Genomic DNA, 23,981 nt, shown 5'->3' with positions numbered 1-23,981 from the left:
GCATTGAGGTATTGTGAAAAAAGTGAGAGAGAAGGTGGCTTGCCTCCTGTCTGCATTAAAGGAAGTTGGGGATTTTTGCAGTCAGATTCTACCCATGCTGAAAAGAGACTCATGATATGGATATTAAATGCCATCGAAATCCAGAAAACTGGGGTTAAAAGGACTACTTTGTTGAAAGTAATTACAGGTCTGTTCACTTTTTTCTTTTTTTTTTTTTAGTCAGTGACATTTCAATCTTGACTTGAGAAGTAAGAGGCCATAGAAAGATTTTGTTCCTGTGTGATATAAAACAGTGAGCCCCAGCTAGACTCTCCACACTTCCATCAAAAAAACACTGGCATTTATTTTACTACAGTACAAAAGGTAAATTGATTATAATGCCCTGACGAAGGCATCTCTCTCTCTCTCTCTCTCTCTCTCTCTCTCTCTCCCCCGCCTCTCTACCCCTTTCTATCTTCCCCTCCATCTCTTTCCTCTTTTCTTCTCCTTTTCTCTTCCTTTTCTCCTCTCTTCTCCTCTTCTCTTTTCTCCTCTCTATATCTTTTTCTCTCATTTCTTTTTATTAACCAATGGTCCACTACTCTTCTTGCCTTCTTGAAACCAAGTTCATTTCTATTACTTCCATTACAAGAAACCCTGCTGGCCTCCTTGATTGAGATTTCTTTTACTGCCCAGGTAGACTCAGAGGGCCTAGCCCCATAAAGGCTTGATGACACCAGGTTCCTAAAATCGGCACTTCCATCTGCACCTGAATTTTTGATCTTTTCTTGGTTGTTTCATGCCTGAGTTGTTGCAATAACCTCTGTGCCTGGGTATTCTTCCTCTTTTTATACTCCTTTTATTGTACTGTGCCGAATCATTTCCAGCTCTTCATTTTCCAACAGCTTTTTATTTATTTAATTACTTTCATCATAGACCCCCTTCACCCCCCCACCCCCCACTAGATATTTCATGGTCTTGGATTGGATTCCCTGAGTCCTCAGAATGGCGACACCTTTCCATTCATTCATTGGTTGATTTTTTTCCATATCCCTCTTTGATGACCCAAAGGTATAGGTAGTTAGGGATCAAATTAATTATTCCTTGACACACTTTATTATTTTGATAGCTCATAATCAAGGTGCAGCTTCTTACACTTAGTAGCTGACAGAAAAAAATAATAGCTGACATTCATTTAGGGCTTTAAGGTTTACAAAGAGCTTTACATAAATTATTTAATTTGAGCCTCAAACCAATTTTGTGAAGTTAAGGGTACTATAGATGTTTTCATCTTCATTTTATGGATAAGGAAATAGAGATGCAGAGAGGTAAAAGACACTTGTACCAGTTAATAAGTGTCTGAGACAGGATTCAAATTCAAGTCTCTCCTGACTCCAGGTTGTTACTGGTTCCCTTTCTTCTTTTTTTTTCCTCTTTTTTTTTTCTGGATAAGAGCCAATAATAAAAAATATCCTCTGTTAAAAATCCAATTTTGTTGTTGAATCAATCAGTTAATCAATGTGGAAGAAGCTCTTTTATTTCATATGTGTTACTGTTTCTTGTGACTCCAGACTTTTAATCCTGTCATGTTGTCTGAATTAGGCAGTCTATATAATCAAGGAAATCATTTAATCAACATTTTCTCAGTTTACATGTCAAACTAGTCTTGAATTCTGCTGAAAAAATATAAGTGGCCTACAGGATCTTGGTCTCTGTGTTATTTTTCAATTCTCCTCCACTAAACTCCTAAAGTTTCACTGACTTATCCTATTGTCTCTGACTATTTAGTCTATCTAGTTTGCAGATTAAATTTTTAATCCAACTATGACCACTTTAAAAATATGAATATTACATACATGAAATATTATATGTTAAGAAACAATGCAATATCCTTGAAATTCATGGAGAAAGGACCCTAGTGTTGTTGGTCTCATGGAAAAACCTTGGACTGGAAATCAGGATGTTGGATTCTAAAGTCTGGTTTTGATTGTAACTAGGTTGTGTGATCCCGGACAAATCACTTCTCTTTGCTAAATCTTATTTTCCTCATTTGTAAAACAAAATGGGACTGGATTAATTTATCTCTTAAGGGCCATGAAGAGAGTACTGGGCCTAGAGTTCAGATCCATCTTCAGATACTTTAGATTCACAGATAGGTTCCTCATCTATAAGATAGACCCTGCCTCTAGAGTTATTTGTAAAATGTTTAACAGTATCTAGCATCTGGTCAAATGTTTATTTCCTTTCCTTGTTCCTTCCCTTCTTAATCTAATATGCTTTGCCCTGAGACTCCAATATTTAATAAGTCTTATGATGGGTATTAGGGAAGGAACTGTAATTTTTTGGGTTTTTGTTATATCAGTTTTGTCTGTGCTGATCAGATTGCTAATATATCTTCTCTGTCTCCTGAAAGGAGTACATAATGGTATTAAATTTGAAAATATTTTTCACATCTGAATTTTAGGGATTTTTTAGTTTCCTCCATGATTATAGTTGTTTCGTAGGCAACTTCTTCTGAAGCCTCAGCCCTGTACTGTGTCAGGGTGGTGGGCACCACTTTTGGGGCCCAGATTGCCTTAATGTGGATTCCTATTTTCCCCATCCATCTCCCAGTCTGTAACCAGGCCTTACATTTTCAGGCAGGTGGAAGAGTGGTTCTGGTGTATTTAATCGTCTCTGTTGAGTCAGCTCTTGTGCTAGGGACTTCCCCAGGAGATGGCAAAGTGCTCCCTTTTAGGGGTCCTGGTAGGTTGAAGTTGTCCCTGAAAGGAAATTATCTTAATTTTCCTTTTCAGATTTGAGGTCTGAAAGGTCTGACACAAATATGAGAGTGCAGCTCCTCTTATCACTTTTCAGTTCACTGGATTTGAAAGCCCCCTTAGTTTAAAGTGTTCCTCCAAATACAGGCATCACTCTCTCTGATTTTAATTCTCCTTTTGCCATTGTCAACCTGAAGAAATGTAGATTTTGATGATTTTTAGGATGTCAACCGACTGTATTCTTTAGATGACCTAAAAAAAAAAGACCAAATATACCAAAGAGGCTCCAGAAGATTTATACTTTTTGTGTCTAAAAAAAATCTGGAGACAGCTGCGATGAAAACCAGTCCTATTAAAGCCCAGCGACAGGGTGCACTAGTGAGCCTTTAATTTCAGGAGGCACTTTCCTTGCAAAACCCCCAATGGTGGAAATAAAAATGTTTTTGCATAGTATTGTCATATGCACACTTTTGAATTGGGATATTTTCCTTCTTGCTCTCTTTTTTTTGATGCATTAAATGTGCAGTTAGAATGCAGAAATATTTTTAAATGTGATCCATTTGGACAGATTTAGGAAATAAGAGGTTTGGGGGAGACAGTCTCATGATAGTAACCAAACTGAACCTCTAGAAAAGTTCAGTGTCAAATCCAAATCCTAGGGCAATATCTTCCAGCTTCCAGGGCATGGCAAGCTGCTGAATCTTTTGCCTGAGTCAAGCAGCTGATGTTTCAAAATGTGATTTTCAAGAGCCTTTGGACTAGATGTCAGAAGATCAGTTTTTTTTAATCTTGGATTTCTCAATAACTCCAGGTTAATTTTTTTTGTGGTCTCTTTTTTCCCAAGTCTCAGTTTTTCTGTTGTGTAAAATGGGGACAACAGCAGATGTCTTATCTACTATGCAGGGTTCTTGTATCACAGGACCATGTACTCAGTATTTTAAAAAATTCTTCAGCATCAGACACGTGTAAAGTATCATAATTGTTAATAATTGTTTATTATGAAATTAATAAGAATAATATTTGTTTTGTTGAATAATGATAATGATGATAATAGCCTGATCTCGAGGCCCAGATAATTACCCATCTTCATTCTAAGATAAGGTACTTCCTTGCTAAAGTGCTAGCAGAGTTGCCTTTTTAATGGTCCCTGACCTCTTCCTGCTAACCAAACAAAAAGGAGTGACTTCAGTGTAGGTCGCTCAGGTGAACCTATGAGGTTTAGCAGGTGATTTTCCAAAGGAGCCTATTGTTAACCCATCCTGGTAATCTGAGAGGGTTGTTGTTACTTCTTTTAATGGACAAAGACCATACCTTTTACAAATAGCTATGAGTAAATTTTTAACGAGGTTTTAAAATATGTTTTCATATCTAAAACATGACCCCAAAGGAAATCTTTACAGTCAGCTATGTAAATCTCTTGCGGCCCATCTAATTTTTTTCATTGCTATCTTTACAAGAAGCATGTGCTCAACACCCCTCAACCTACCAAAACACAACAAGGAAGCAATTCTAATTCCGAAACACACACACACACACACACACACACACACACACACTCACAGACACCGATGTTTAATAGTATTCAGGAAGTGTAAAGTTCAATTCAACATTTTCTCTCATTTTGTAGCTCTGAGACTGTAGCAATAGAGGTTATCTAATACAACTTCTGAGGACCAGATATGTAGGGAGATGAGGTGAGACATGTTGGAAAAAGAAATAGAGGACTGAATTAAGGATATGTACACAGTTGTACCTTCTAGGGTAATGGCTAGGGGGAAGGAGGAAGAGGTAAGAATTGAGAATTTTTTAGTGGCTTTTTTAGAATGTGACTGGAACAGTATTGCTATAGCCTGTTTCTATCTGTCTTACCAATTCTACTCTATATCTTAGTGGAAGATTTACTTCTTTAAAAATTCTCTGATTACTCATTCATCAAATATTTAAGTACCTACTAGGGTACAACCCAGTTCTTAGTCTGGGGATTACACATATATATTTTGAATTTTTCTCATCTCCATGTTTTTATTTCTGTTCTTTTTTTTAAAAAATGCTCAAATCATGGCAAAACAAGGGTCACTCTTTGTTAGTACCCAGAGCCATGATGTTAATTAAAAAAAAAGTTAAAAGAGATGAAGTGATGTCTTAATGGTGAAGGTAAAGGATTGTATATATTTAAAGAGTCAAGTCTGCAATAGCTCTGAGATTCAGCAACAAAGAAGTCAGATGAAGCATCCACCCTCCCTTCCCCATGAAAAGAGAGATAGAGAGAGAAAAAGGCAAATGATTTGAAGAGCTGGGTCTTGTCTGAGAAGGAGGTGCCCAGTGCCTGTCTTATTTTAAGGTAACACTCAACTTTTTTTTTCCACATAGGAAATTGCCAAAATGGATGTCATCAGTTGCTAATTAGATGTATTTTAACTACAGGATCATTTTACCAGCTAATACTGTTATTATGTGCTTCAATGTGAATCCTTAGTGGAGCTATTAAGATAGGAAAGTGTGAACTTATCAGACATTTGGTGAAGGTTCCTGGGTTGGTATAAGTACAGTTCTAGAATTCTAAGAGGGACCTCCAGTTTCACCTCCTCCACTCCACTCCCCCTTCCCCCCCTCACCTGGAGGAGAATGAGTTCCTTGAATCAACCCTATAAGCCCTTTAGAACTTGGTCATCTTGGGTATTTCCCTTCCTTTCTTTCCTTCCTATTCCAGACTTCTAACCTCATGATGGTGCAAGCCCTTTACTTGTTTGCAGTTTTCTTGTCTTTATAGATTAAGGAAAAGCCAGATATGAGGGTGGTGGGTAAGAAGAGGAGGGGCTTATAGCATCAAGGGACCCCAAAGCTAGAGCTAAACAGTGGCATGATCATTCAGTTTCTCTGCCCTCAGAAAAGTTTTATTTCCAAAGTATTTGCAATTCATTTCTAGACTGTTCTCTGCAGGCCGGCGGAAAGTTTCGAGTATCTGCTTCTCTAACTGGGGACCGACTGTGATCATCAGTGTCAAACTAGTGATCAGTGAGATGGATAGTAAAGATTAAGAGATTCAAAGATCCATTCTCTCTCTCTCTCTCTCTCTCTCTCTCTCTCTCTCTCTCTCTCTCTCTCTCTCTCTCTCTCTCTCTCCCTCTTCCTCTCCCTCTCCCTCTCCCTCTCCCTCTCCCTCTCCCTCTCCCTCTCTCTCCCTCTCTCTCCTAACCATCCTCCATCAGGAGCCAGGGCCTACAATCTCTTATCTTCATCAACCCAGGGAAATGGCCTTTATTTCTTTCCCATTGGGGGAAAAAATCCGGAATCCTTCCTCCATGCGATCTGTACATTGTATCCTTCAAACTCCTCCCCCCCTACCCACCACCCATCCTCACCTCAGTTTTAGTGCATGGTATTTTTATCATCTTTAAAACAAAGTGGCTGGCAAAATATTTAACGGATTAGAAAGAAATGTTTTTATTTTCTCGAATTTGAATTGGGTTATCTGCCTATCTTGTTTATGAAATTTTGTGCAGTTTTTCCCTGCACAGACTGTGTGACTCTCAAATCTTCCCCAGCTCCATTTCCATATTTCTGCGTGCTTGTTCTTTGTTAATCACTTGGCAAGCGCTTATTTGAATATTAAAAATTTCTTTAATCATCAAAGGCAGGAGCACAGCTTCATGAATATTCATATTTCTTCTCCTCAGACTGGATTCTAGTTCATTACCCTGCAGTAAAGCCAAACAGTCATCAATCCCGCTCATTACAGCCGCTGGCGTTTTGATTGGCTGCCTGCTGCTGGTAGCTTTCCCCTTTTTTTTTCCCCTATGAGCTGTCGTGTACCTGCCAACAACAAAAAAAATATCAACAATGCAAGAATAAATTTCTCTGGTTGAAAAACAACTTTGCAAACTTGTCAAATAGTCCTCATTGCTTCCCCCCTCCAAAAAAAACCCCCCTAAATAAATAAATAAATAAATAAGAGAGAAACTTGAGCTTTAGAGATGAATATTTGTCAAGAGAGTTGACGTAAGTTTCATTTGCATAATGACTTTGTACTTCTGCATTAATAAAATTTGCATATGAAGCCATGTTAATTACTCCTGATCATGCTTTTTGCATTCATGCATAGTAATTTTCTCCGACTTGTGAGAATTAATGTCTTGGCATGGGGGGAGGGGGCTGAGAGGACTGTCAAGTTTCAGTACCAGGGTCCTTTGCTTACTCTTTTTCTCCCTCACAGTATCTCTTTCCCTGATCTCGGATTCATTTATGCAATATCAGGAGGAATCCTCAGTTTTAAATATGTTTCAATTTAAAGGTAACTTATGGCAAGAAAGATATATAATACATATAAAAATATATGTTAAGAGCTTAATTTTGAACACATGTGAACCCTACATCACATCCTTTTCACCCCTGCCTCTCTCAATCTCTCCTCACATCCCTATCACCTTCCTTCTTCCTTCTTCCTCCCCTCTCCCCCCCCCCACCTCCGACTCTCTAGATGAGAAAACATGATCCGGGAAGACAGAAGATAATTCAGTAGGAAAAACCTGAACATTCAGCTAAGGGAAATTACTGTGCTGAGTTTTCCCAAATCCTATCAAGCAATTGTCTGTTATGTGTGTTTCTATGTATGTGCATCCACGCTTGCATCTGTAGTTGTGGGAGTGAATGAATGAATTGTTATATACGTGTCTGTAATATCCTGGTAAGAAGGGAAACAGACTACTTCTTGTAGTTGAAACAGGTGAATTTCTTTTAAAAATAAATTCTTACACTTTCCCATTTTAAAGTTCAACTGTTGTTGCTTGTATTAGTTGTGTTGATACCTAAACATGATGAAGAGAATGGAATAAAAATGATTGGAGAAGAAATAAGACCAAGAAGGGGAAAAACAAATGCAAAGCTAAAATGAAATCGAGTCTCTGTATCCTATCCTGTTACTGTCTCTGGCACAGATTTCTGATGACCCATAGGATAAGCAAAGCAAGCTCGCACATACAGTGGGAGGAACTGGTAGAGATATACAGAATTCTAAAATTGATTTTTTGGGGGGTGTACCATTAGCCATAATGCTAGTTAAAATAAATTATATATATATATATATATATTTCCTAATATATTAATATTAGATGTGTTTGAAAAGAAAATCACTGCCTTCTCAGATCAAGTCTAGAATTGACAAGTCCATTGGCATAACTGGCATGAAGATTCAGAGTGAAGGCAAAAATCCCACTTCTTATCTCATGGTGGTCTGAGATTATATTCTTTTCCTTGTTCATGGAGCATGGAAGGAAATACAATGATCCAGGGATTCTCCTCCAGTTAAGTGTTGTCACAACTAACATCAGTGAGAATGGTCCTTTCCAACCTTAAGAGGGTCCAATTCAGATAGTTAAGGGACTCTTCTTGTCTGGCTTTCTCTCTTACTCAGTGATCTTAGGTGAGGGATTTAACCTTGTTTTGAGATTCAGTTTCCTTCTCAGTAAAATGGAGTGTGACTCTAAGATCTCTGAACGTCCTTCCAGTCTTTTCATTCTCTGGGTCTGTAATTCGAAGGTCCCTTACATTTCAGCTCCAACCTTCCATGTACCGTGATAATTCTAAAGCCCAATTGTTCTATGATCCTCTGGGGCTTGGTGTGAACCCACATCAGAAGGGGAGTACTTTCTTTGTATTTGTATCCCTAGTACTGTAGCATAATGATAGGGATATAGTTGACATTTAATAAATGTTGATTGATTGATTAATCATTTTCAGTTCAAATGAGAAAAAGAGAACTTTGGCAATCGATGAATATTGGAATAAGGTTGAGAAATGATCTCAGTTGTATTGCTGTTTCACTGGAATCTAACACAAGTCCAAGGAAGTGCAAACTGATCTGGCAATATCATTCATAAAGCATTAAAGTGTTTTTATCATCATTATTACAGGTGATTGTTATATGTGTTTTAGCTTGTGTCAGATAGCAGAATAATCTCTTGTCATTTCAAAAATGAAAAAGGAACAATTTAATTTATTTCTAACCTCCATGCTCACTTGCCTCTAGTAATTCTTTTCCTGATAGAAACTTATTTTTAGTTCACTTTGCATTTGTGAAAATTGTCCACCAAGGTTGGAGATGGTTCAGTAACTATTGATTTTTTCAGTTATTAACAATGATCAAAGAGACAGTGACAAAGAAAGCCATCACCTGGCCTCTAAATGGATGGGGGCATTGATGGTGGTACCCAGAGAGGGGGGGAGGAATTGAAGCTCAGACTGCTAGCTCTACAGGGGCTAAGCATTGTAGGGAATAGCCAATCCCCTTTTGGTTTTCTGGGTATTTGCTGCCTTCCCTGGGGCTCAGGCCTGGCTTTCACTTTCAGATATGGTTCTATGTTCTATTTTGCTCTTTCGGGCTTGGCTACTGTTCAGCAGGTCCCTCCCAAATTCTGACAGCTTGCCTGGCAACACCCACCCGTCCACAGCCCAAACCCTAGCTGTCCCTTTTGTAGCATACTGGATGAGCCTCCATTGCCTGTGCAGTCATCTCAGTATTAAGGTTGCAGCTCATCAAACTTCCTTCAATTCAGGAGATTGTTTGTCAGACGCTCCAGAAGGAAGTCTTCACCGAGCACCTACTATTTGCACGAATGAAGATAATGTGCTCTCAAGTACTCAAAAGACCTTATAGTCTTTAGGAGGATTTGGATTCAAAAGTGTGATCTTGAACCTTTATGGACCTTGGTCCTTAAATGTATGAGAGGCTTTGATCTAGAGGAAGACTCTAAGATCTTGCTCAGGACTACCGTTCCATATCTTCTGTGATGGTTCTATGACAGATCTTAGATTCATGCAACTATTTAAGATATAATAAAATATTGGAGAAACAAAACCACACTGGACCAGACCATAGGGCAAGTCACTAAATTTGTTGGGACTCAGGAGTTGGACTCTATGACTCTTAAAATCCCTTCCAGGTCTATATCTGTGCTACTATAATCATGATTACATGTGAGTTCAATGTGATTCCAGGTGCTATGACTGTTCAGAGGAGAGTGAGATTTATGTGAGCTCTAAGAGATCTTGGAAGGCTTCATGGAGGAGGTTATGCTTTGGACAAAAACTTTGCAGTTTAGGCTGAGGTTAAATAATTCCACTTTTCTGTTGGCCCAAATTCTGGTTGCTGTTGGCCAAGAACACCCTGTACAGGACAGTTCTTTGGTTAAAATATGGGGACTCCGGGGTGTTGGTGGTGAAAGGGAGGAATCATATAGTGTTTTTATCTTCATGTGTACCTGAGAGGCCCCAGAACATTACTCATTCTTACCTAGGTTACAATGCCAAACAAGTTCCCTTTTGGCAAGGTGGAGTAGTAGAAAAAACAATGGATTGAGTATCAGAAAAGCTGAATTCAAAGTCTGGTTCTACTTCTAGTGACTCAGTCAAGTCATTTGTATCATTCTGGGTGTCACTTTTCTTATTTAGAAAATGTAGGGGTTGGACTAGATTATTTCTTAAAATTCTTTCAAACTCTAACATACTATGGCATTTTAGGATCCTTCCAACTGTAACATCCTGTAACATGATTGTATTATACTTCTAGAAGGGGACCCCAGAATACCATTTTATAGAGGTCAGTGTGATATCTTGGGAAGAACTTTAAGTTGGAATCTGGGTTATGACAATTATTCCTTATGTGACTCTGGGCCAGCTACTTGACCTCTTTGGGTCTCAGTTTCTTCATTTGCAAAATGACGGTACTGAACCAGGGAGCCTTTTAGTTCCTTTCATCTCTAAGTCCATGATCTGTCAGTAAGACCCTACATCTTCATGTTCACCACAGTTTCTAGTCACCAGACTTTGTGGCAGCTGGTCTGGGTCGAGTTTGGTGGCACTCACCGGATCCTACAGTGTGTTCTTAGAGAGGAGCTAGGAGCCAGACTAACATTTTGGGAAACATTTGATTTCTGTTTGCCTGGCATGGGGTTGTGCCCAAAATATAATGTGGATTTGGTGTCAGGGACAAGGATCTCTACCTGTTTGTGTAGTGAGATCATACCATTGCACATCATCCCAGGAACCACAAAGGGATGACTTCTCTTTAAAAAGGGGACCTTGGCCAAATGGTCCTAGTTCCAGCCTCCCCTCCCCACCCCCCAGTCTTCCCCTGGCCCACACTTCCATGATACTCTGGAGCTCAAGTTGTTCCTCACATAGGGAATTGGGACTCTTCACTTGTGGTTTTGGCAAAAGCTTCACACAAACATTTTGCCCTGGTGGTCTCCTAGCCATTTAAGATAAATGACAAAATCAAATGCAGTCTTTGCAGAGTAGAGAAAATTTTGGATGTCAGACCATGGATAAAGCATCACCCATTTGTTCCCCACACATAGCTGTCAATTCAACACATACTTCTAGTTCTTTGGAACTGGGACTTTTGAGAAGGGGAGAGGCTACATTGACTAATTTTGATTAGATCAGAATTAGAATTTTGCTGATTTTAATGGGACTGGGCTTTGGGGGTGGTCTGGACATGGTTCTTAGAAGGACTATAAATTTTGTCATCTGGGTGATTCTGGGTCTGTTTCTTCACCAGCTTTGTGGGGATGAGAAGACTATGGAGAGTTTGTCCCCCCACCCCCCCAGGCTAATGTACAGGTGGATGGTGGAGGAGTCACAGCTTTGAGGTTCTTTGAAGGGGGGGGGTTTGCCAGTCTTTTTAAAGGTTTTCTTAGGAAAGCAAAACCCATAAAATGAGGCATGCAAAATGCCTGGCTGGAGTCAAACACAATGGGCCACCAAGGCTTGATTCTGGGCAGTTGGGTTTCAGCACCTCTGGGGAGCCTGTCAAATGGCAAGGGCTTCCATTTTCTCTGTGCGGGTATGTGAGGTCTGTTGTTGGTTGGCAGCCCTGCCTGAGGAAAGTCAGCCAGCCAGCCCAGTTTGGTGTCAGTTAAAGGCATTAACACAGCCATAAAATGAAAATTCCCTTTAGATTTGGCCTTTCCAAACCTTTCTGATAGCTCCAGTTTTCAACAGCAGTGTCTCACTCTCAGCAATTATAAGTAGCTTCCTTGGTCCTTTTTCATACAATCTTCCCCCACCCCAACCACTCCCCAACCCCCTCACTTCTTAGACTTTTCACAGAATGCTTCAATTTTAGCTCTGTCACTAAATAGTTGTATGACTTGAACAAGTCATTTTCCTCTCCAGCCTCAGTTTCCTTATACTTTCTAGCTCTAAAATCTGATGATCTTCCATACCAGATTCCCTCAAGAGCCACTTGGGGCTCCCCCTTTTCTCTTCTCCCTACCCACTGACCCTGCAGAAATACATTCATTTCTTCTGGGTAGGTGTGCCCATTTCTGCCCCTCCTTTTCTCTTTTCCCTACCCACTGGCCTCTGCAGAAATGTATTCATTTCTTCTGGATAGATGTGCCCATTTCTGCTCCCCCTTTTCTCCCTACCCACTGGTCCCTGCAGAAATGCATTCATTTCATCAGGGTAGGTGTGCCTATTTCTGCCAACCCCGTTCCCATACCCCAATCCATGTAAAAAAGAAGGTCCCTGACTGACCAGTTTTTTTCCTATTGTTTTTTTCTCCAGGGCCTTCCAGGCCTGCCAAGCTGCCGGCAGCTCCCATAACTGCCTCCTCCCACCCTCACACATCTGTGATTACGCCACCTCTCCGCACCCTGGCCTCTCTCCCACCCTGCTTTAGCCTGCCCTGCTGTGCTGGCCATTCAGTCTCAGTTGGTGGGACTCAGGCTGAGAGTCAGACTGAGACTTCAGGCACATTTGGATGCCATTGTCAGTTGTCAGGTAATATAGAACAAACATTTTTTTCTGGTGGGGGTGGGTGGGGAGAGGGTGGAGTTGGGGATGGGGAGGTGGACAGTGGCGCTCCTACTCAAACTTCCATGATTGATGCCACACACATACAGTGGGAAGATTTGAGGTCTTCTCTGAGGTGTGTTGGGGGCAAGGGTGGAGCCAGGAGTAGGTGAAGCACCCCAAAATTCTGTGCTGGAGCCGAGAAAATGGGCAGCAAAGCCATGCAAGCTAGTGAACTGACACTTCCCTCCCTGATGCTCTCAGACATCATCCATGTGCACCTTGAGTACCTAAGCCTGAGAAGCCTCCCTTGATTGAAAGGATATCCTAGGGTTTCTCTGAGCTGTCTAGTGTTCAATTTTGTTTCAACATTTATGGAGCACTTACTACATACAAGTTGGATTGTTGGATAGTTTTCATAACCAGAGATCTTCTTTTTGTCCATTCCCCTGGATGCCCCAGCCCTTCTCCCTGTGGTCTTCAATGTTATTGGCATTAAAGGTTGTCTTTGAGTCTCTTTTTGAGCACATTTAAATACTACTTGCTAGCTGTGTAGCCTTGGGTAAGCCACTCTCCCACATCCTGGACTCATTTTACTCATCTGTAAAATGAGGTAGGTTAAACCAGATCATCCCCGGAGTTGCTTCTAGCTTTGACAGTCTATGAATAAATGAATTGAAAGTTTTTGTTTTGTAGAATGCATCGCACATTTGCTTTGGTATCAAAGTTTCTTTAGAGAAAGATGGCATAGAAAATAACCAGACCAAAAGGTGAATGGTGATAGCTATTAGGTCATCCATTGTGTGGCATCTCCCTTTCCCAGGTCCCAGTTGACCATTAATGGAAATCAGTTTGTATTTGAGAGCAGATCAGCCAAGTGTCCCAGGTCTGGGAGGCTCAAACTAGAATAAGATATAAATGAATCTCTTTTCATCAGCATCTGGACTGTTTTGTTGCAGTGTCTGTGTCTTTATGGCAGTGTGAAATAAAGGTAGCCCCATCCAGGAGCAAAGGGGTGGACACTGTCACTTCCCCACTTAGCATCTCTTTGCCTTTTGACAGTAGCACAAGCATAGAACCCAGTGGGTAGGAGAGCCCTGAGAGAAAGGGGAAGATTTAGTAGGTTTTAGAAATGACTGATGATAGTCAATGAACCTTCTCCTCTATCTCCAGAGAATGTCACATTGTGAAGGAGCTTGAGGTGCATTTGAGAAGAAAGGTCTAGCTTTGAATCCTGACTTTCTCCTTTTAGAGTTTTTTCCTGCAATGGAAAGAGAGAGTGGTAGATTTGAAGCCAGAAGGCCTAGGTCCAAATGCTTTTATTACTTGACCTTGGGCATGTCGTTTAACTTTTCCTTGCCTCAGTTTTTTCATCTGTATCAAAAAAAGGTTAGATTAAATGACTACTATATTATATGACTTAAGTAGTGCAGATGTAAATCTTAACTACTAGGTGGAGAGAATATGGGAATTGAAGTCAAGAAAACCTGAGTTCAAATCCTGCCTAAGACTGCTAGCTGTGTGACTCTGTCCTCATTCATTCTTATCTATGAAATAGAGATAATAATAACAGCACCTACCTTCCAGAGATGTTGTGAGGATCAAATGAATGAATATATGTGGAGAGCTTTGTAAATCTTAAAATGTTATATAAATACTATTATTAGTAGTATTATTCATTTTTTTGGACCTCAATTTTCTCAAATCTAAAATGAGGAATTGAACTAGTTGTTTTCTAAGTCCTCTTCCAACTGTAAACAATTCAATGAGTTCATGAATTAAAAAAAAAATTTCCAGGTAAAGATTTCTTTCACTATATACATCTTTCCTTCTTTCTTTCTTCCTCACTGTCTCTTTTTCCTTTTCTTTTTTCCCTCACTTCTTTCCTTTTTTTCGCTCTCTCCTTCCTTTTTGCTTTTTTCCTTTCTCTTTCTTTATTTTTATTCTCTCTGTTTCCTTCTTTTTCCTTCTTTCCTTCCTTTCTCCCTTCCTTCTTTCTTTTTTCTTTCCTTTTTTCTTTTTGCCTTCCTTTTTTCCTTTGTTTCTTTCTTATTTTTATTTATTTCTTTCCTTCCTTTTTCCTTCTTTCTTGCCTTTCTTCTTTCATTCTTTCTATTTTCTTTCCTTCTTTCTTTCCTGCTTTTTCCACTTTTCTCCTTTGCTTCTTTTTCTTTCTTTTTCCTTCTTTCCTTCCTTTGTTTTGTCCTTCTTTCTCTTCTTTTTTTCCTTTTCCTCCTTCCTTCCTTCCTCCCTCCCTATCACTAACTGCATGTTTGCCACAATGGATGGAAACCATTTAAACTTACCCAGTATTTCAATGGAAAATAGAACTTTCAGATTTCTAAGGCATTTGTCAGGGAGTTCTGGAGGCTATGATCTCTGTTTTGTAAGAGCTTTGGAACAGATTACCTCATGTTTTTATTTTTCTTAATTAGAGAAACAGCCCTATCAAAGTCCTGATTTTTCTCTTTTTTCTTCTGACATATTGGTGTGATAGACAGTGGATGGAGAAAAGGTGAAAGTAAAGACTAGAAATAGTCAAGGAAGAAAAGTCTTAAAAATTTTTTAAATTTTTATTTTTTTAAATTAAGTCTTTAAAGAGAATGTTAGTAATGACTCACAATTATGTAATGATTTGAAGATGAACCTATTATTATCCCCATAAGAAAAAACTAATGATCAGAGAGATTTGGTTGTTTCTTGTACTTCATTATCAAAGAAGTGCAAAATGATATCACTGGGTTAGAGAATTTTTTTTTTTTAGGTTTTTGCAAGGCAAACGGGGTAAAGTGGCTTGCCCGAGGCCACACAGCTAGGTAATTATTAAGTGTCTGAGACCAGATTTGAACCCAGGTACTCCTGACTCCAGGGCTGGTGCTTTATCCACTGCGCCACCTAGTTGCCCATGTTAGAGAATTTCTTATAGAGTTTAGAAAGAGCTGGCATCAGAAGTGATCTTCTCTGATCCATTAGAGTGGAAGCTCCTTGAGGGCAGGGACTGTCCTTTGCCTTTTTTTTCGTATCCCCATGGCTGTTGATACATTGACTCAAGTCCAGAGCTCTTCCCTCGGCAGCCTACTGCTTCAGCTCAGGGTGATCTGTGGTGTAGGTGCATTCATTTTTAACTTTCTGGTTTTATCCACTCAATTTGGGGAATGCTCTGTTTACCAAGTGGGTGATGCCAGCTCTGTGAGCGAGAAAGATCTGTTATGATGACTTCCTATAATTATTGCTGCCGTCTATGCTACTTAGAGAATAGACTGTATCAAAGTGTTCTCTAACTGTTTATGACAGGAGTTGGTCAAGTTCTGCTCAAAAGGAACACGATCTCCCTTTGGAAAGAAGGCTTGCATATACTTAACCTTGTGTTGTCTTCCATCTCTGTTTGAAAGCAGACCGCCTGCTGTTGGGGAGCAACAGAGTCTAGCATCCGGCCAGTACCTCTGCTCTTGGTGGAGCTTGCACCCCACCTGGGCCAGCCAATGTCAACAATACCCAACTGATGTGGTTTTAGCTTGGGAGTTTTACTCAGTTCACATCAGAAAAGACCTTAGTTCACTTTCCTCCACTGGCTTCTTAAACCTTGTTTCTTTCTCAGCCAGGTTTGAGATTTCTCAGAAAGCTAGTCCTTTTTAAAGCAAGACCACCAAACAGTTACCCTGCCTAACTGTGGATGTTGGGGAAAGGGTAGAGTAAGAGACCTGAATTTAAGGCAGATGTCTTGTGTTCAAAGACTGGCTGTTCCTTAACTAGTTTTATAAATTTAAAAGGGCCAACTAAGCATCTGCTATTATTATTATTAGCTGTGTGACCTCACCTTATTTCTCAGGGCCTCACTTTTCTCATCTTTAAGAAGAGATGGTTGGTCCAGGTCATCCGTAATTTTCCCTCTAGCTCTTATGAACTTCCCAATGCTGTTTAGCTTCCCTGATATCATTAGTATTTAAGGCTTAGTATTTAAGTCAACTTGTGCAACACCCTACCAAGACCTGAAAGCTGAGCAAGTAAAGTTATCTACAATCTTTGAGGCTTTTGCTAGTTACTCCCCAGGACGGGAAATTGTCACAGTCACAGTAAGGAGGGATCCAGGATGCGGCTGCTATAAGCTTTATTGGACCGCTGCCTTTCCTCCTCATTTCTGTTTTTAATTGATTGCTGGGCTGCTTCAATAGTTTAGTATAATTAGCTTTCCTCCCTCCTTTTGTTTTCCTTTAAGTCAGCCTGGGACAGAGTGCTGCTGGGCGATATTTTTTTTTTTTGATCAATTTAAATACCTGAAAATATTCTATTCCAGTGGTTTTTGTCCCTTTGTGATTTCTGTCACTTGAATTGGGCTGTTTGCTTAAGTGTTTTTAGTGCCTGTGTAATTAGTAGTTGGAATAGAGTCATTAAATTTCTAGTAACCCCTGTTCAGGATATGCAGTCTGGTGTAAAAAGAGAAGGGGGCCACTGTATTTGCATCCTTCGCCCCTTTTCTTATCAGGATGCATTGAACCTCTCTCTTCAAATTAATATAGAAAACCCCAGTGTAAAAAATGCTTCACATAGGTTAATTGCATACCCATGAAATGTAAGCAGTTATTTATAGAAGGGTATGATTTTATGGGAGAGAGCAACATAGGTATGAGTGTACATTTAGCCTGCCATTGGAACATTTTCTCAGTCCCCCAAAACAAACCTTTTTATGGTGAAAGGGGGGTTTTACCTTTTGAAATATTTCATTCTAAACAAAAATTTGTAAAAACAATTTGGAACCTGAATTGATTCTCCTTCCTTGGGAAACAAATTTTGCCTCGATGGGCTGTGGGAGTGAGAGAGAGAATAAGAGACCACATTTTATCATAGATATCCTTTGTAATCCAGGCAGGGTTTGTCCTCTTCTGGATTTGTGTTTCCTCATCTATCAAACTGTGGATAATAGGATCATGGATTTAAAAGTAGCCTTAGGCAGAATCTAATCCAGCAATTTTATTTCATGGATGAGGAAACTGAGGCTCAGGTTAAGTGACTTGCTCAAGGTCATGTGGGTGCTAAGTAGCTGAACAAGGGAATGACCTTGGAGGACCTCGAAGTTCAGGTGGCATCTTTTCTGATTTGAGGTTCACTTTCAGGCCTGGCATTTTGTGTATTGTGAGTCTGAGGCACCATTCAGCTCAGAAGGCCTTATAAAAGTCCTGGAATTCTATGTCCTATGATTCTAAGATCCTTTCTAGCTCTGACATTTTATATTCTGTGATTTTTAGGTTCCTTCCTCCTCTGACATTATAGGTTCTGGTATTCTTAGAGCCTTTCCAGCCTTGACAGTCTCTATTCTATGAATCAAAGTAATTTTCTAGCTCTAACATTCTAGATTCCATGGTTTTTTTTCAAATTTTATATTTTAGGATCCTTCTCATCTCTAAAAATTCTAATTAATGTTTGTTCTCAGTGTATATGGTTTATAATATACAAACATGAATCTGTCTTGCTATGTATCACATGAACAGTGCTATATGGAAAAATTTCTTATTATTCACATTTTTAAAACTACCTCTGAGTTCTGTGTTTTTGGTTGTTAGGAGATGATAAAAGAAATTGTGAAACTTCATTGTATTTTTTAAAATCAGCAAATGGTCATCAGCCAAAGTGATTAATAGATAGGGCTATGAACTTTAAGGTCTAATACAAGAACACACAGGATTCTAGCTCAAGCAAGCAGACGTGTTTGCATTTAATAGTAGGAGCCAGTTTTAGTCATTAGTATATACTAAAATCACAGAGCAATCTTGTAAAGTTAAATTCAATTTACTTTTCTACTGAAATTGTGCTTACTGTATTATTTAACTAGTCTGGGGTTTCTTGGCATGAGTTGAAGCAACAATAAAGATAAAAGAATACCTGTAAGTAAATAGTAGGGTTTAACAGTAGAATATAGTTTTTTCCTCCTTCAATTATATCCCAGTGTTCATTTTGTGTTGGTTTTATAACCAGAGCCATCCAATGGGAAGCAGTGGATTAGACCACCCTTGATGTGAAAGCTTGATGCAATTAATACAGTCTGTCTCGAAAGCGGCATTATTTCAGAAAGTTCTGTGTTAATGATATGGTGTGTGTTTTGAGCATTTCATGCTAGAAGTGAGTTGGAGTTTCATTTCGGACTGGGTTTGATTAACACTGGAGGATCAATGGAAAGCAAACCGGGGATGTGAGTGGAGATTGCAGACTCCTCCAGACCCAATGGCCTCACTCATCAAGTCCCTGGACAATGCCTTGTCTTTGCTTCTCTCAAGACGGATGTCAGATCCACCCAGATTGGGCTTTAGATCCTCCTTTGAGTCATAGGGAGAGGGGGGGAGATGTGTGTGTGGGGGGAGAAAATATGTGCATGTTTAAAGACAAAAGAAATACATCAGCATTGAGATCATGGCTAATTATTTTTTTCTTTTTAGCGTCTTGCAAAATAATTTTTGTTGAAGGATCTCTCTATTGAAATGATTATTTGAAACTATGACATTTCATGAATTCATTTGAGAAATATTTCCTGAGTGCCTACTATGTATAAGACCTTTGTCTCCTTATCATGGGATATGCAAAGATGGTCCCTGCCATCAAAGGGTTGTACCCTTTGGCAGGGGAGAGAAAACAACAAACATAAGTAATTATAAGGGAAAATTTGGAAGTGAACTAAGAGAAGTACAGAATGCTGGGGAAATTCAAGAGGAGGATAAATCTCTTCTGGTTTAGTAAAGGATAAAAGAGGCAAAGGAGGAACCTGTATATCAGAGAATGCTTCATGAATGAAGTGGCATTTAACCTGGCCCTTAATAGTTTTCTAACATTTACTTACTCAGTTAATAGAAAGGTAAGGAGTGTGTGTGTGTGTGTGTGTGTGTGTGTGTGTGTGTGTGTGTGTGTGTGTTTGTGTGTGTGTGTATCTGTGTTTCAGTGTGTGCATTGTGCTAATTATGTATGGTATTAATAAAATACATACATACATACTTATACATATTGTCATGTGTGTGTGTGTCTACCTTTCTATCAAGTAAATAAATATTAGGTTGGGTAAGACCCAACTTAAATGTTACCTTCTTTATGAAGTCTCCTTAGATCAGGGGTGGGGAACTTTTTTCTGCCATGGGCCAAAACTTAAAAATTAACCTGCTATATTTGGTCAAATATTTAATTAATTTACCCCTAAAACGATCCTAGGTTTATATAATTTCAAATCCTGCCTACAGTTACCCTGACAGCACCATGCCACATGACTGGATGGTCCCCTACCCTGCCTTAGACAGATAAACTTTTAGCTGCATATGTATGTATGTATTTGTATTAGTGTATATTCTATTAATTGAATAAATAAATGTTAGAAAACTATTAAGACTCAGCTTAAAATTTCTTTTTCTTTTATGCACACAATACTATATTAAAAGTTGCCTGATCAAGGATGCTTCAAGAAGTAACAAATTTACTCTTCAAAAACAATTGAGTATAGTTCAGTTCAAATCAGTTAACATGGGCACAGTGCTAGTGGAAGGCAGAGATAAAAGTTTAATTAATATATAGTCCTTGCACTCATGGAGTTCACAATCACCAGACAGAATTAAATCTAGTACAAAATCATGCACAAGCAGTAGCACATAAGCATTCATTAATTATTATTAATTATTATATCAATTCCTATGTTGAGTGCTGAGAATAACAGGTCAAAAAAATAACAAAAAAGCAAAAATCCAAGGTCCTGTCTGCAAGCAGTTTACATCCTAATGGTGGAGACAATTCATAAAAAAAAAAAAAAAGAAAAACCCGACATATATGAAAGATAGTTACAGGATATTAAAGATGTGTAAAAGAAAGTGTTTTATGAAATGTATGAAATAAGTCATTTCTAATGATGGGAGATCAGGAAGACTTCTTGGAAGAGGAATTATTCAAGTTTAGCTTTCAGAATTAAGCAATAATTCAGCAAGCAATATTATAAGATGCAAATATTCCAGACATTAGGAGCAATGACAACAAAAGGAATAGTGAGTAGTCCACATGCTTATAGTATAGGGAGGAATTCTATGAGACAAAACTTGGAAAGGTTGGGTGTTATCAGATTGTGGAGGGCCTTGAGAGACAGGCTGAGGAATGAAAACTTTTTGAGTAAAAAAATAATAATAATATCTAAAATGTATCATAGTATTGGCAATGTGACAGGTCATATGCTGTGCTTTCTAATTATTTTCTCATTTGATTTTCATAACAACCTAGGAGATCAGTACTTTAAAAAATTTTTTTTCATTTTTCATTTTATTTAAGGCAATGGGTTAAGTGACTTACCCAAGGTCACACAGCTAGGTATTTATTTAAGTCTTTGAGTCTGGATTTGAACTCAGGTCCTCCTGATTCCAGGGCCAGTGCTCTATCCACTGTGTCACCTAGCTGCCCCAAACGGTGCTATATTTAGCCTCATTTTACAGTTGTGGAAACTGAGACATATAGTAGAGGTGAAGTGACTTGCTCAGACCAGCTAATAAGTGGTTGAGGTCAGATTTGAACTTGAGTCTTTCTGACTGTAGCCTCAGGAGTGTATCTGCTGAAACATCTACCTTGTCAATGACTTAGCAAGATCATTGCATAAAGAATGTGAGGATGTGGGGCAGCTGGTGGCACAGTGAATAGAGTATGAGCCCTGGAGGTAGGAAGACCTGAGTTCAAATCTAACTTCAGACACTTAATACTTATCTAGCTCTGTGACTCTGGGCAAGTCACTTAACCCCATTGCCTTGCAAAAAAAAAAGCAAAAAAAAAAGGAGAAAAATGTTAGGATGATATGAAGGCTATGAAGGGAGAGCCACAGGAAGGAGAGAGAGTGGGAATGATTTTGAAGACCTCATAAGAGGACTCCTGAATTAATCCAAAGGCATTTTTGCTAATGAAGGTCTATCCTAAAATGGTCGCATTGGGGTGAGGAGGACAGAGATGCAAAAGAAAGAATATAGAATGTATTCTTTTCTAACTCCCCTTGCTTCTTGAAATCACAGGCTGCCACCAATCATGCACCAGACCGATTTTCTTCAGGTGTTCTTTTCCTTGATTCATGAAGCAACCATAGATGGGCTGTAGGATGCATACAAGGGGATTGTCATGTATAATAAAATCAACTTCACAGGGTGATTTTAGGTGACTGGCAGAACAAATGAGGAAGACCCAGGCATGGGAGCAATAAGAGATAGATATCAGATTTTCAAAAGGACATTAATAAACTAGAGAGATGAAGAGAGGGCAAGCAAGATAATAATAGTGTTAATGATAATGTTAGCAAAAATAGTAATAGCTAGAATTTATATAGCATTTTAAAGTTTGCCAACTGCTTAACAAATATCTCCGGAGAGCGAATATTATGCCATATGAAATTTTGGTTCAATGAATTGGTGTGACCTCACCTGGAGAAGGGAAAATTTAGGAGGACTTACTAGCTATCTTCAAATGTTTTTGTTAAGAAAAGAGAGTAGATTTTCTTTACTTGATTCTGGGAGACAGAACTAGAAGGATTAGACAAGAAGTAGAAAGAGGCAATTAAATGTTGACCAATTAACCAATAAGCATTGATCTCCTTTGTGGGGCAAGAACTGTGCTAAGTGCTAGTGATATAAAGAAAGACAAAAGACAGTACCTGCTCTCAAGGAATTCCCAAATGTAGACTTGATCTAAAGAAGAACTTACAGTTACAGATATCTGAAAGTAAAATGAGTGATCTCTCTTATTGGTGGGTTCTTCCTTACTAGAAATCTCAAAAGGGAAAGATACATTTAAGCTATGTTAAGAGGGAATTCTTGATTAGGTATGGGTGAAACTAAATAACCTTTCAATATCATATGATATTATATGATTAGGAAAATAGAATATTCAAGATTTAGAATTTGGAAGATGCTTCAGAAATCCAACCAAGTCATTAGCATGCTGAGGTCTAGGAAGCTTGAAAGACTTGTGCAGAATTTCAGAGGTTAGTAAATTAGCAGATTCAGGATTTGAACTTGGTTCCCCAAACTCTAAATCTAGAATTCTTTCCCCTTCCCATAGTACCTCTCATTTGGAAAAAAGATGTGTGCGTTTTAAGGAGGCAATATGGTATAGCCCAAAGGCTTGGGAAGTTGGAGGCAAAGTTTTGAGGTCCAACACTTCTCTAATAAATCGAATTTATTATGTTAAAAATTATTTAGCTTCCCTGAATCTTAGTTTCTTTGAGTGTAAAGTGAGAGTTGGGGGGATATTGGATGGGAAGATTTCTAAGGCCCCTTCCAGATGGATCTGGTATCATGTATGGTACCAAAGTCCTTTCCACATTTCACATTCTGTGTTCTCTAAGTCTTAAGCCCAGCTCTGATATCCTATGGACCTCCATTCATTTCTCAAAGTCAGATTCTCCTATCTTATGACTCCGACATTTCTAAAAATGGAGATGGTTGGCCAGAAATCACTGCCACATATAGAGAGTTAACTCGATTTAATTTCACTATTCTGAGGCTAGACCCTTCAAACATTCCAAGTGCAGGGCAGAATCAAAGAATTCTGTTTCAAATACATACAAGATGTTGCTGTTTTTCTCCTCTGACAGGAGAAGCATTTGGAAATGCAGTTTTTTTTATAGCTGTCTTAAAAAGGAGTTTGGATGTTTAGCACAGCTGGTGCTCATTACATTATGCACTATCAATAAAGTAGCATGTGTAATTAATTTTTAATGCAGTGCTATATGCAGTGCTTTAAAACAGTTACTGGATGGGGAAAAGCAGCAATGGTCACCGGCAGCAGAGATGGTGAATTGTTGCATGTCGCCTCTCTAAAGGAGAGCAGAAAGTGATGGACAAGTAGGGTGGATATCCCTTCATCAGAAACCTGCTTCTTCAACCCTCACTTCTCTCTGGAGTTTGAGGCCCTACCTTGCCAGCTGCCTCCTGGAGGTTTCCACGTGGCTGAAAATCAACTTGTCTCAAACTACACTTCACCATCTTTCTTCTAAACCAACTTTGTTGATGGCTTGTTATTATTCCCCATTTCTGTCACACCACCGATTCAGTATCCTGTGTTCAAAGCCTCTGGGTTATCTTTGATTCTCCTCTCTCTCTCACCTCTAATAGGCAATCAGTCCCCAAGCTCTGTCAATTCTACCTCTGAACTATCTTTTCCATCTGTCCCTCCTCTCCATTCTCACAGCTACCAACCTGGCTTTAGTTTTCATTCCATCTTGCCCATTCTGTTGGAATAGTCTTTTAACCAGAATCTGTCCCTCAAGTCTCTGACTCCCTAAATCACCACATTTCATATTTATATAGCCTGTCAGGAAGCTATTCCTCTGCAAAGTTCTTCTTCAAAAGAACTTTAAATGTAATTGTATACACCCATACATATAAATATTCATTCATTCAATTTACTTATTTTATTTCATTTATTCATTTACTTATTCATTTAGTCTTATAATGCAAT

General features: G+C 39.0%; 1 protein-coding gene across 2 annotated transcripts in view; it reads left to right on the top strand.

Moving 5' to 3' along the window:
- Positions 1–23,981, top strand: part of BCL11B (BCL11 transcription factor B) — a 137,940-nt gene that overhangs the window by 34,637 nt on the left and 79,322 nt on the right. Inside the window, exon 3 of one of the 2 annotated variants that reach the window (XM_074213047.1) lies at positions 12,306–12,521. The exons of the other annotated variant lie outside the window; for it this stretch is intronic. Within the exon in view, the coding sequence (XP_074069148.1) occupies positions 12,306–12,521 (216 nt within the window). The remainder of the gene's footprint in view (positions 1–12,305; positions 12,522–23,981) is intronic. 2 annotated transcript variants of the gene reach the window in all.

The sequence above is a fragment of the Macrotis lagotis genome, chromosome 1 (genome assembly GCF_037893015.1).
Source record: "Macrotis lagotis isolate mMagLag1 chromosome 1, bilby.v1.9.chrom.fasta, whole genome shotgun sequence".
In the NCBI taxonomy this organism is placed as follows: Eukaryota; Metazoa; Chordata; class Mammalia; order Peramelemorphia; family Peramelidae; genus Macrotis; species Macrotis lagotis.
This window is presented reverse-complemented; position numbering and strand designations above follow the sequence as displayed.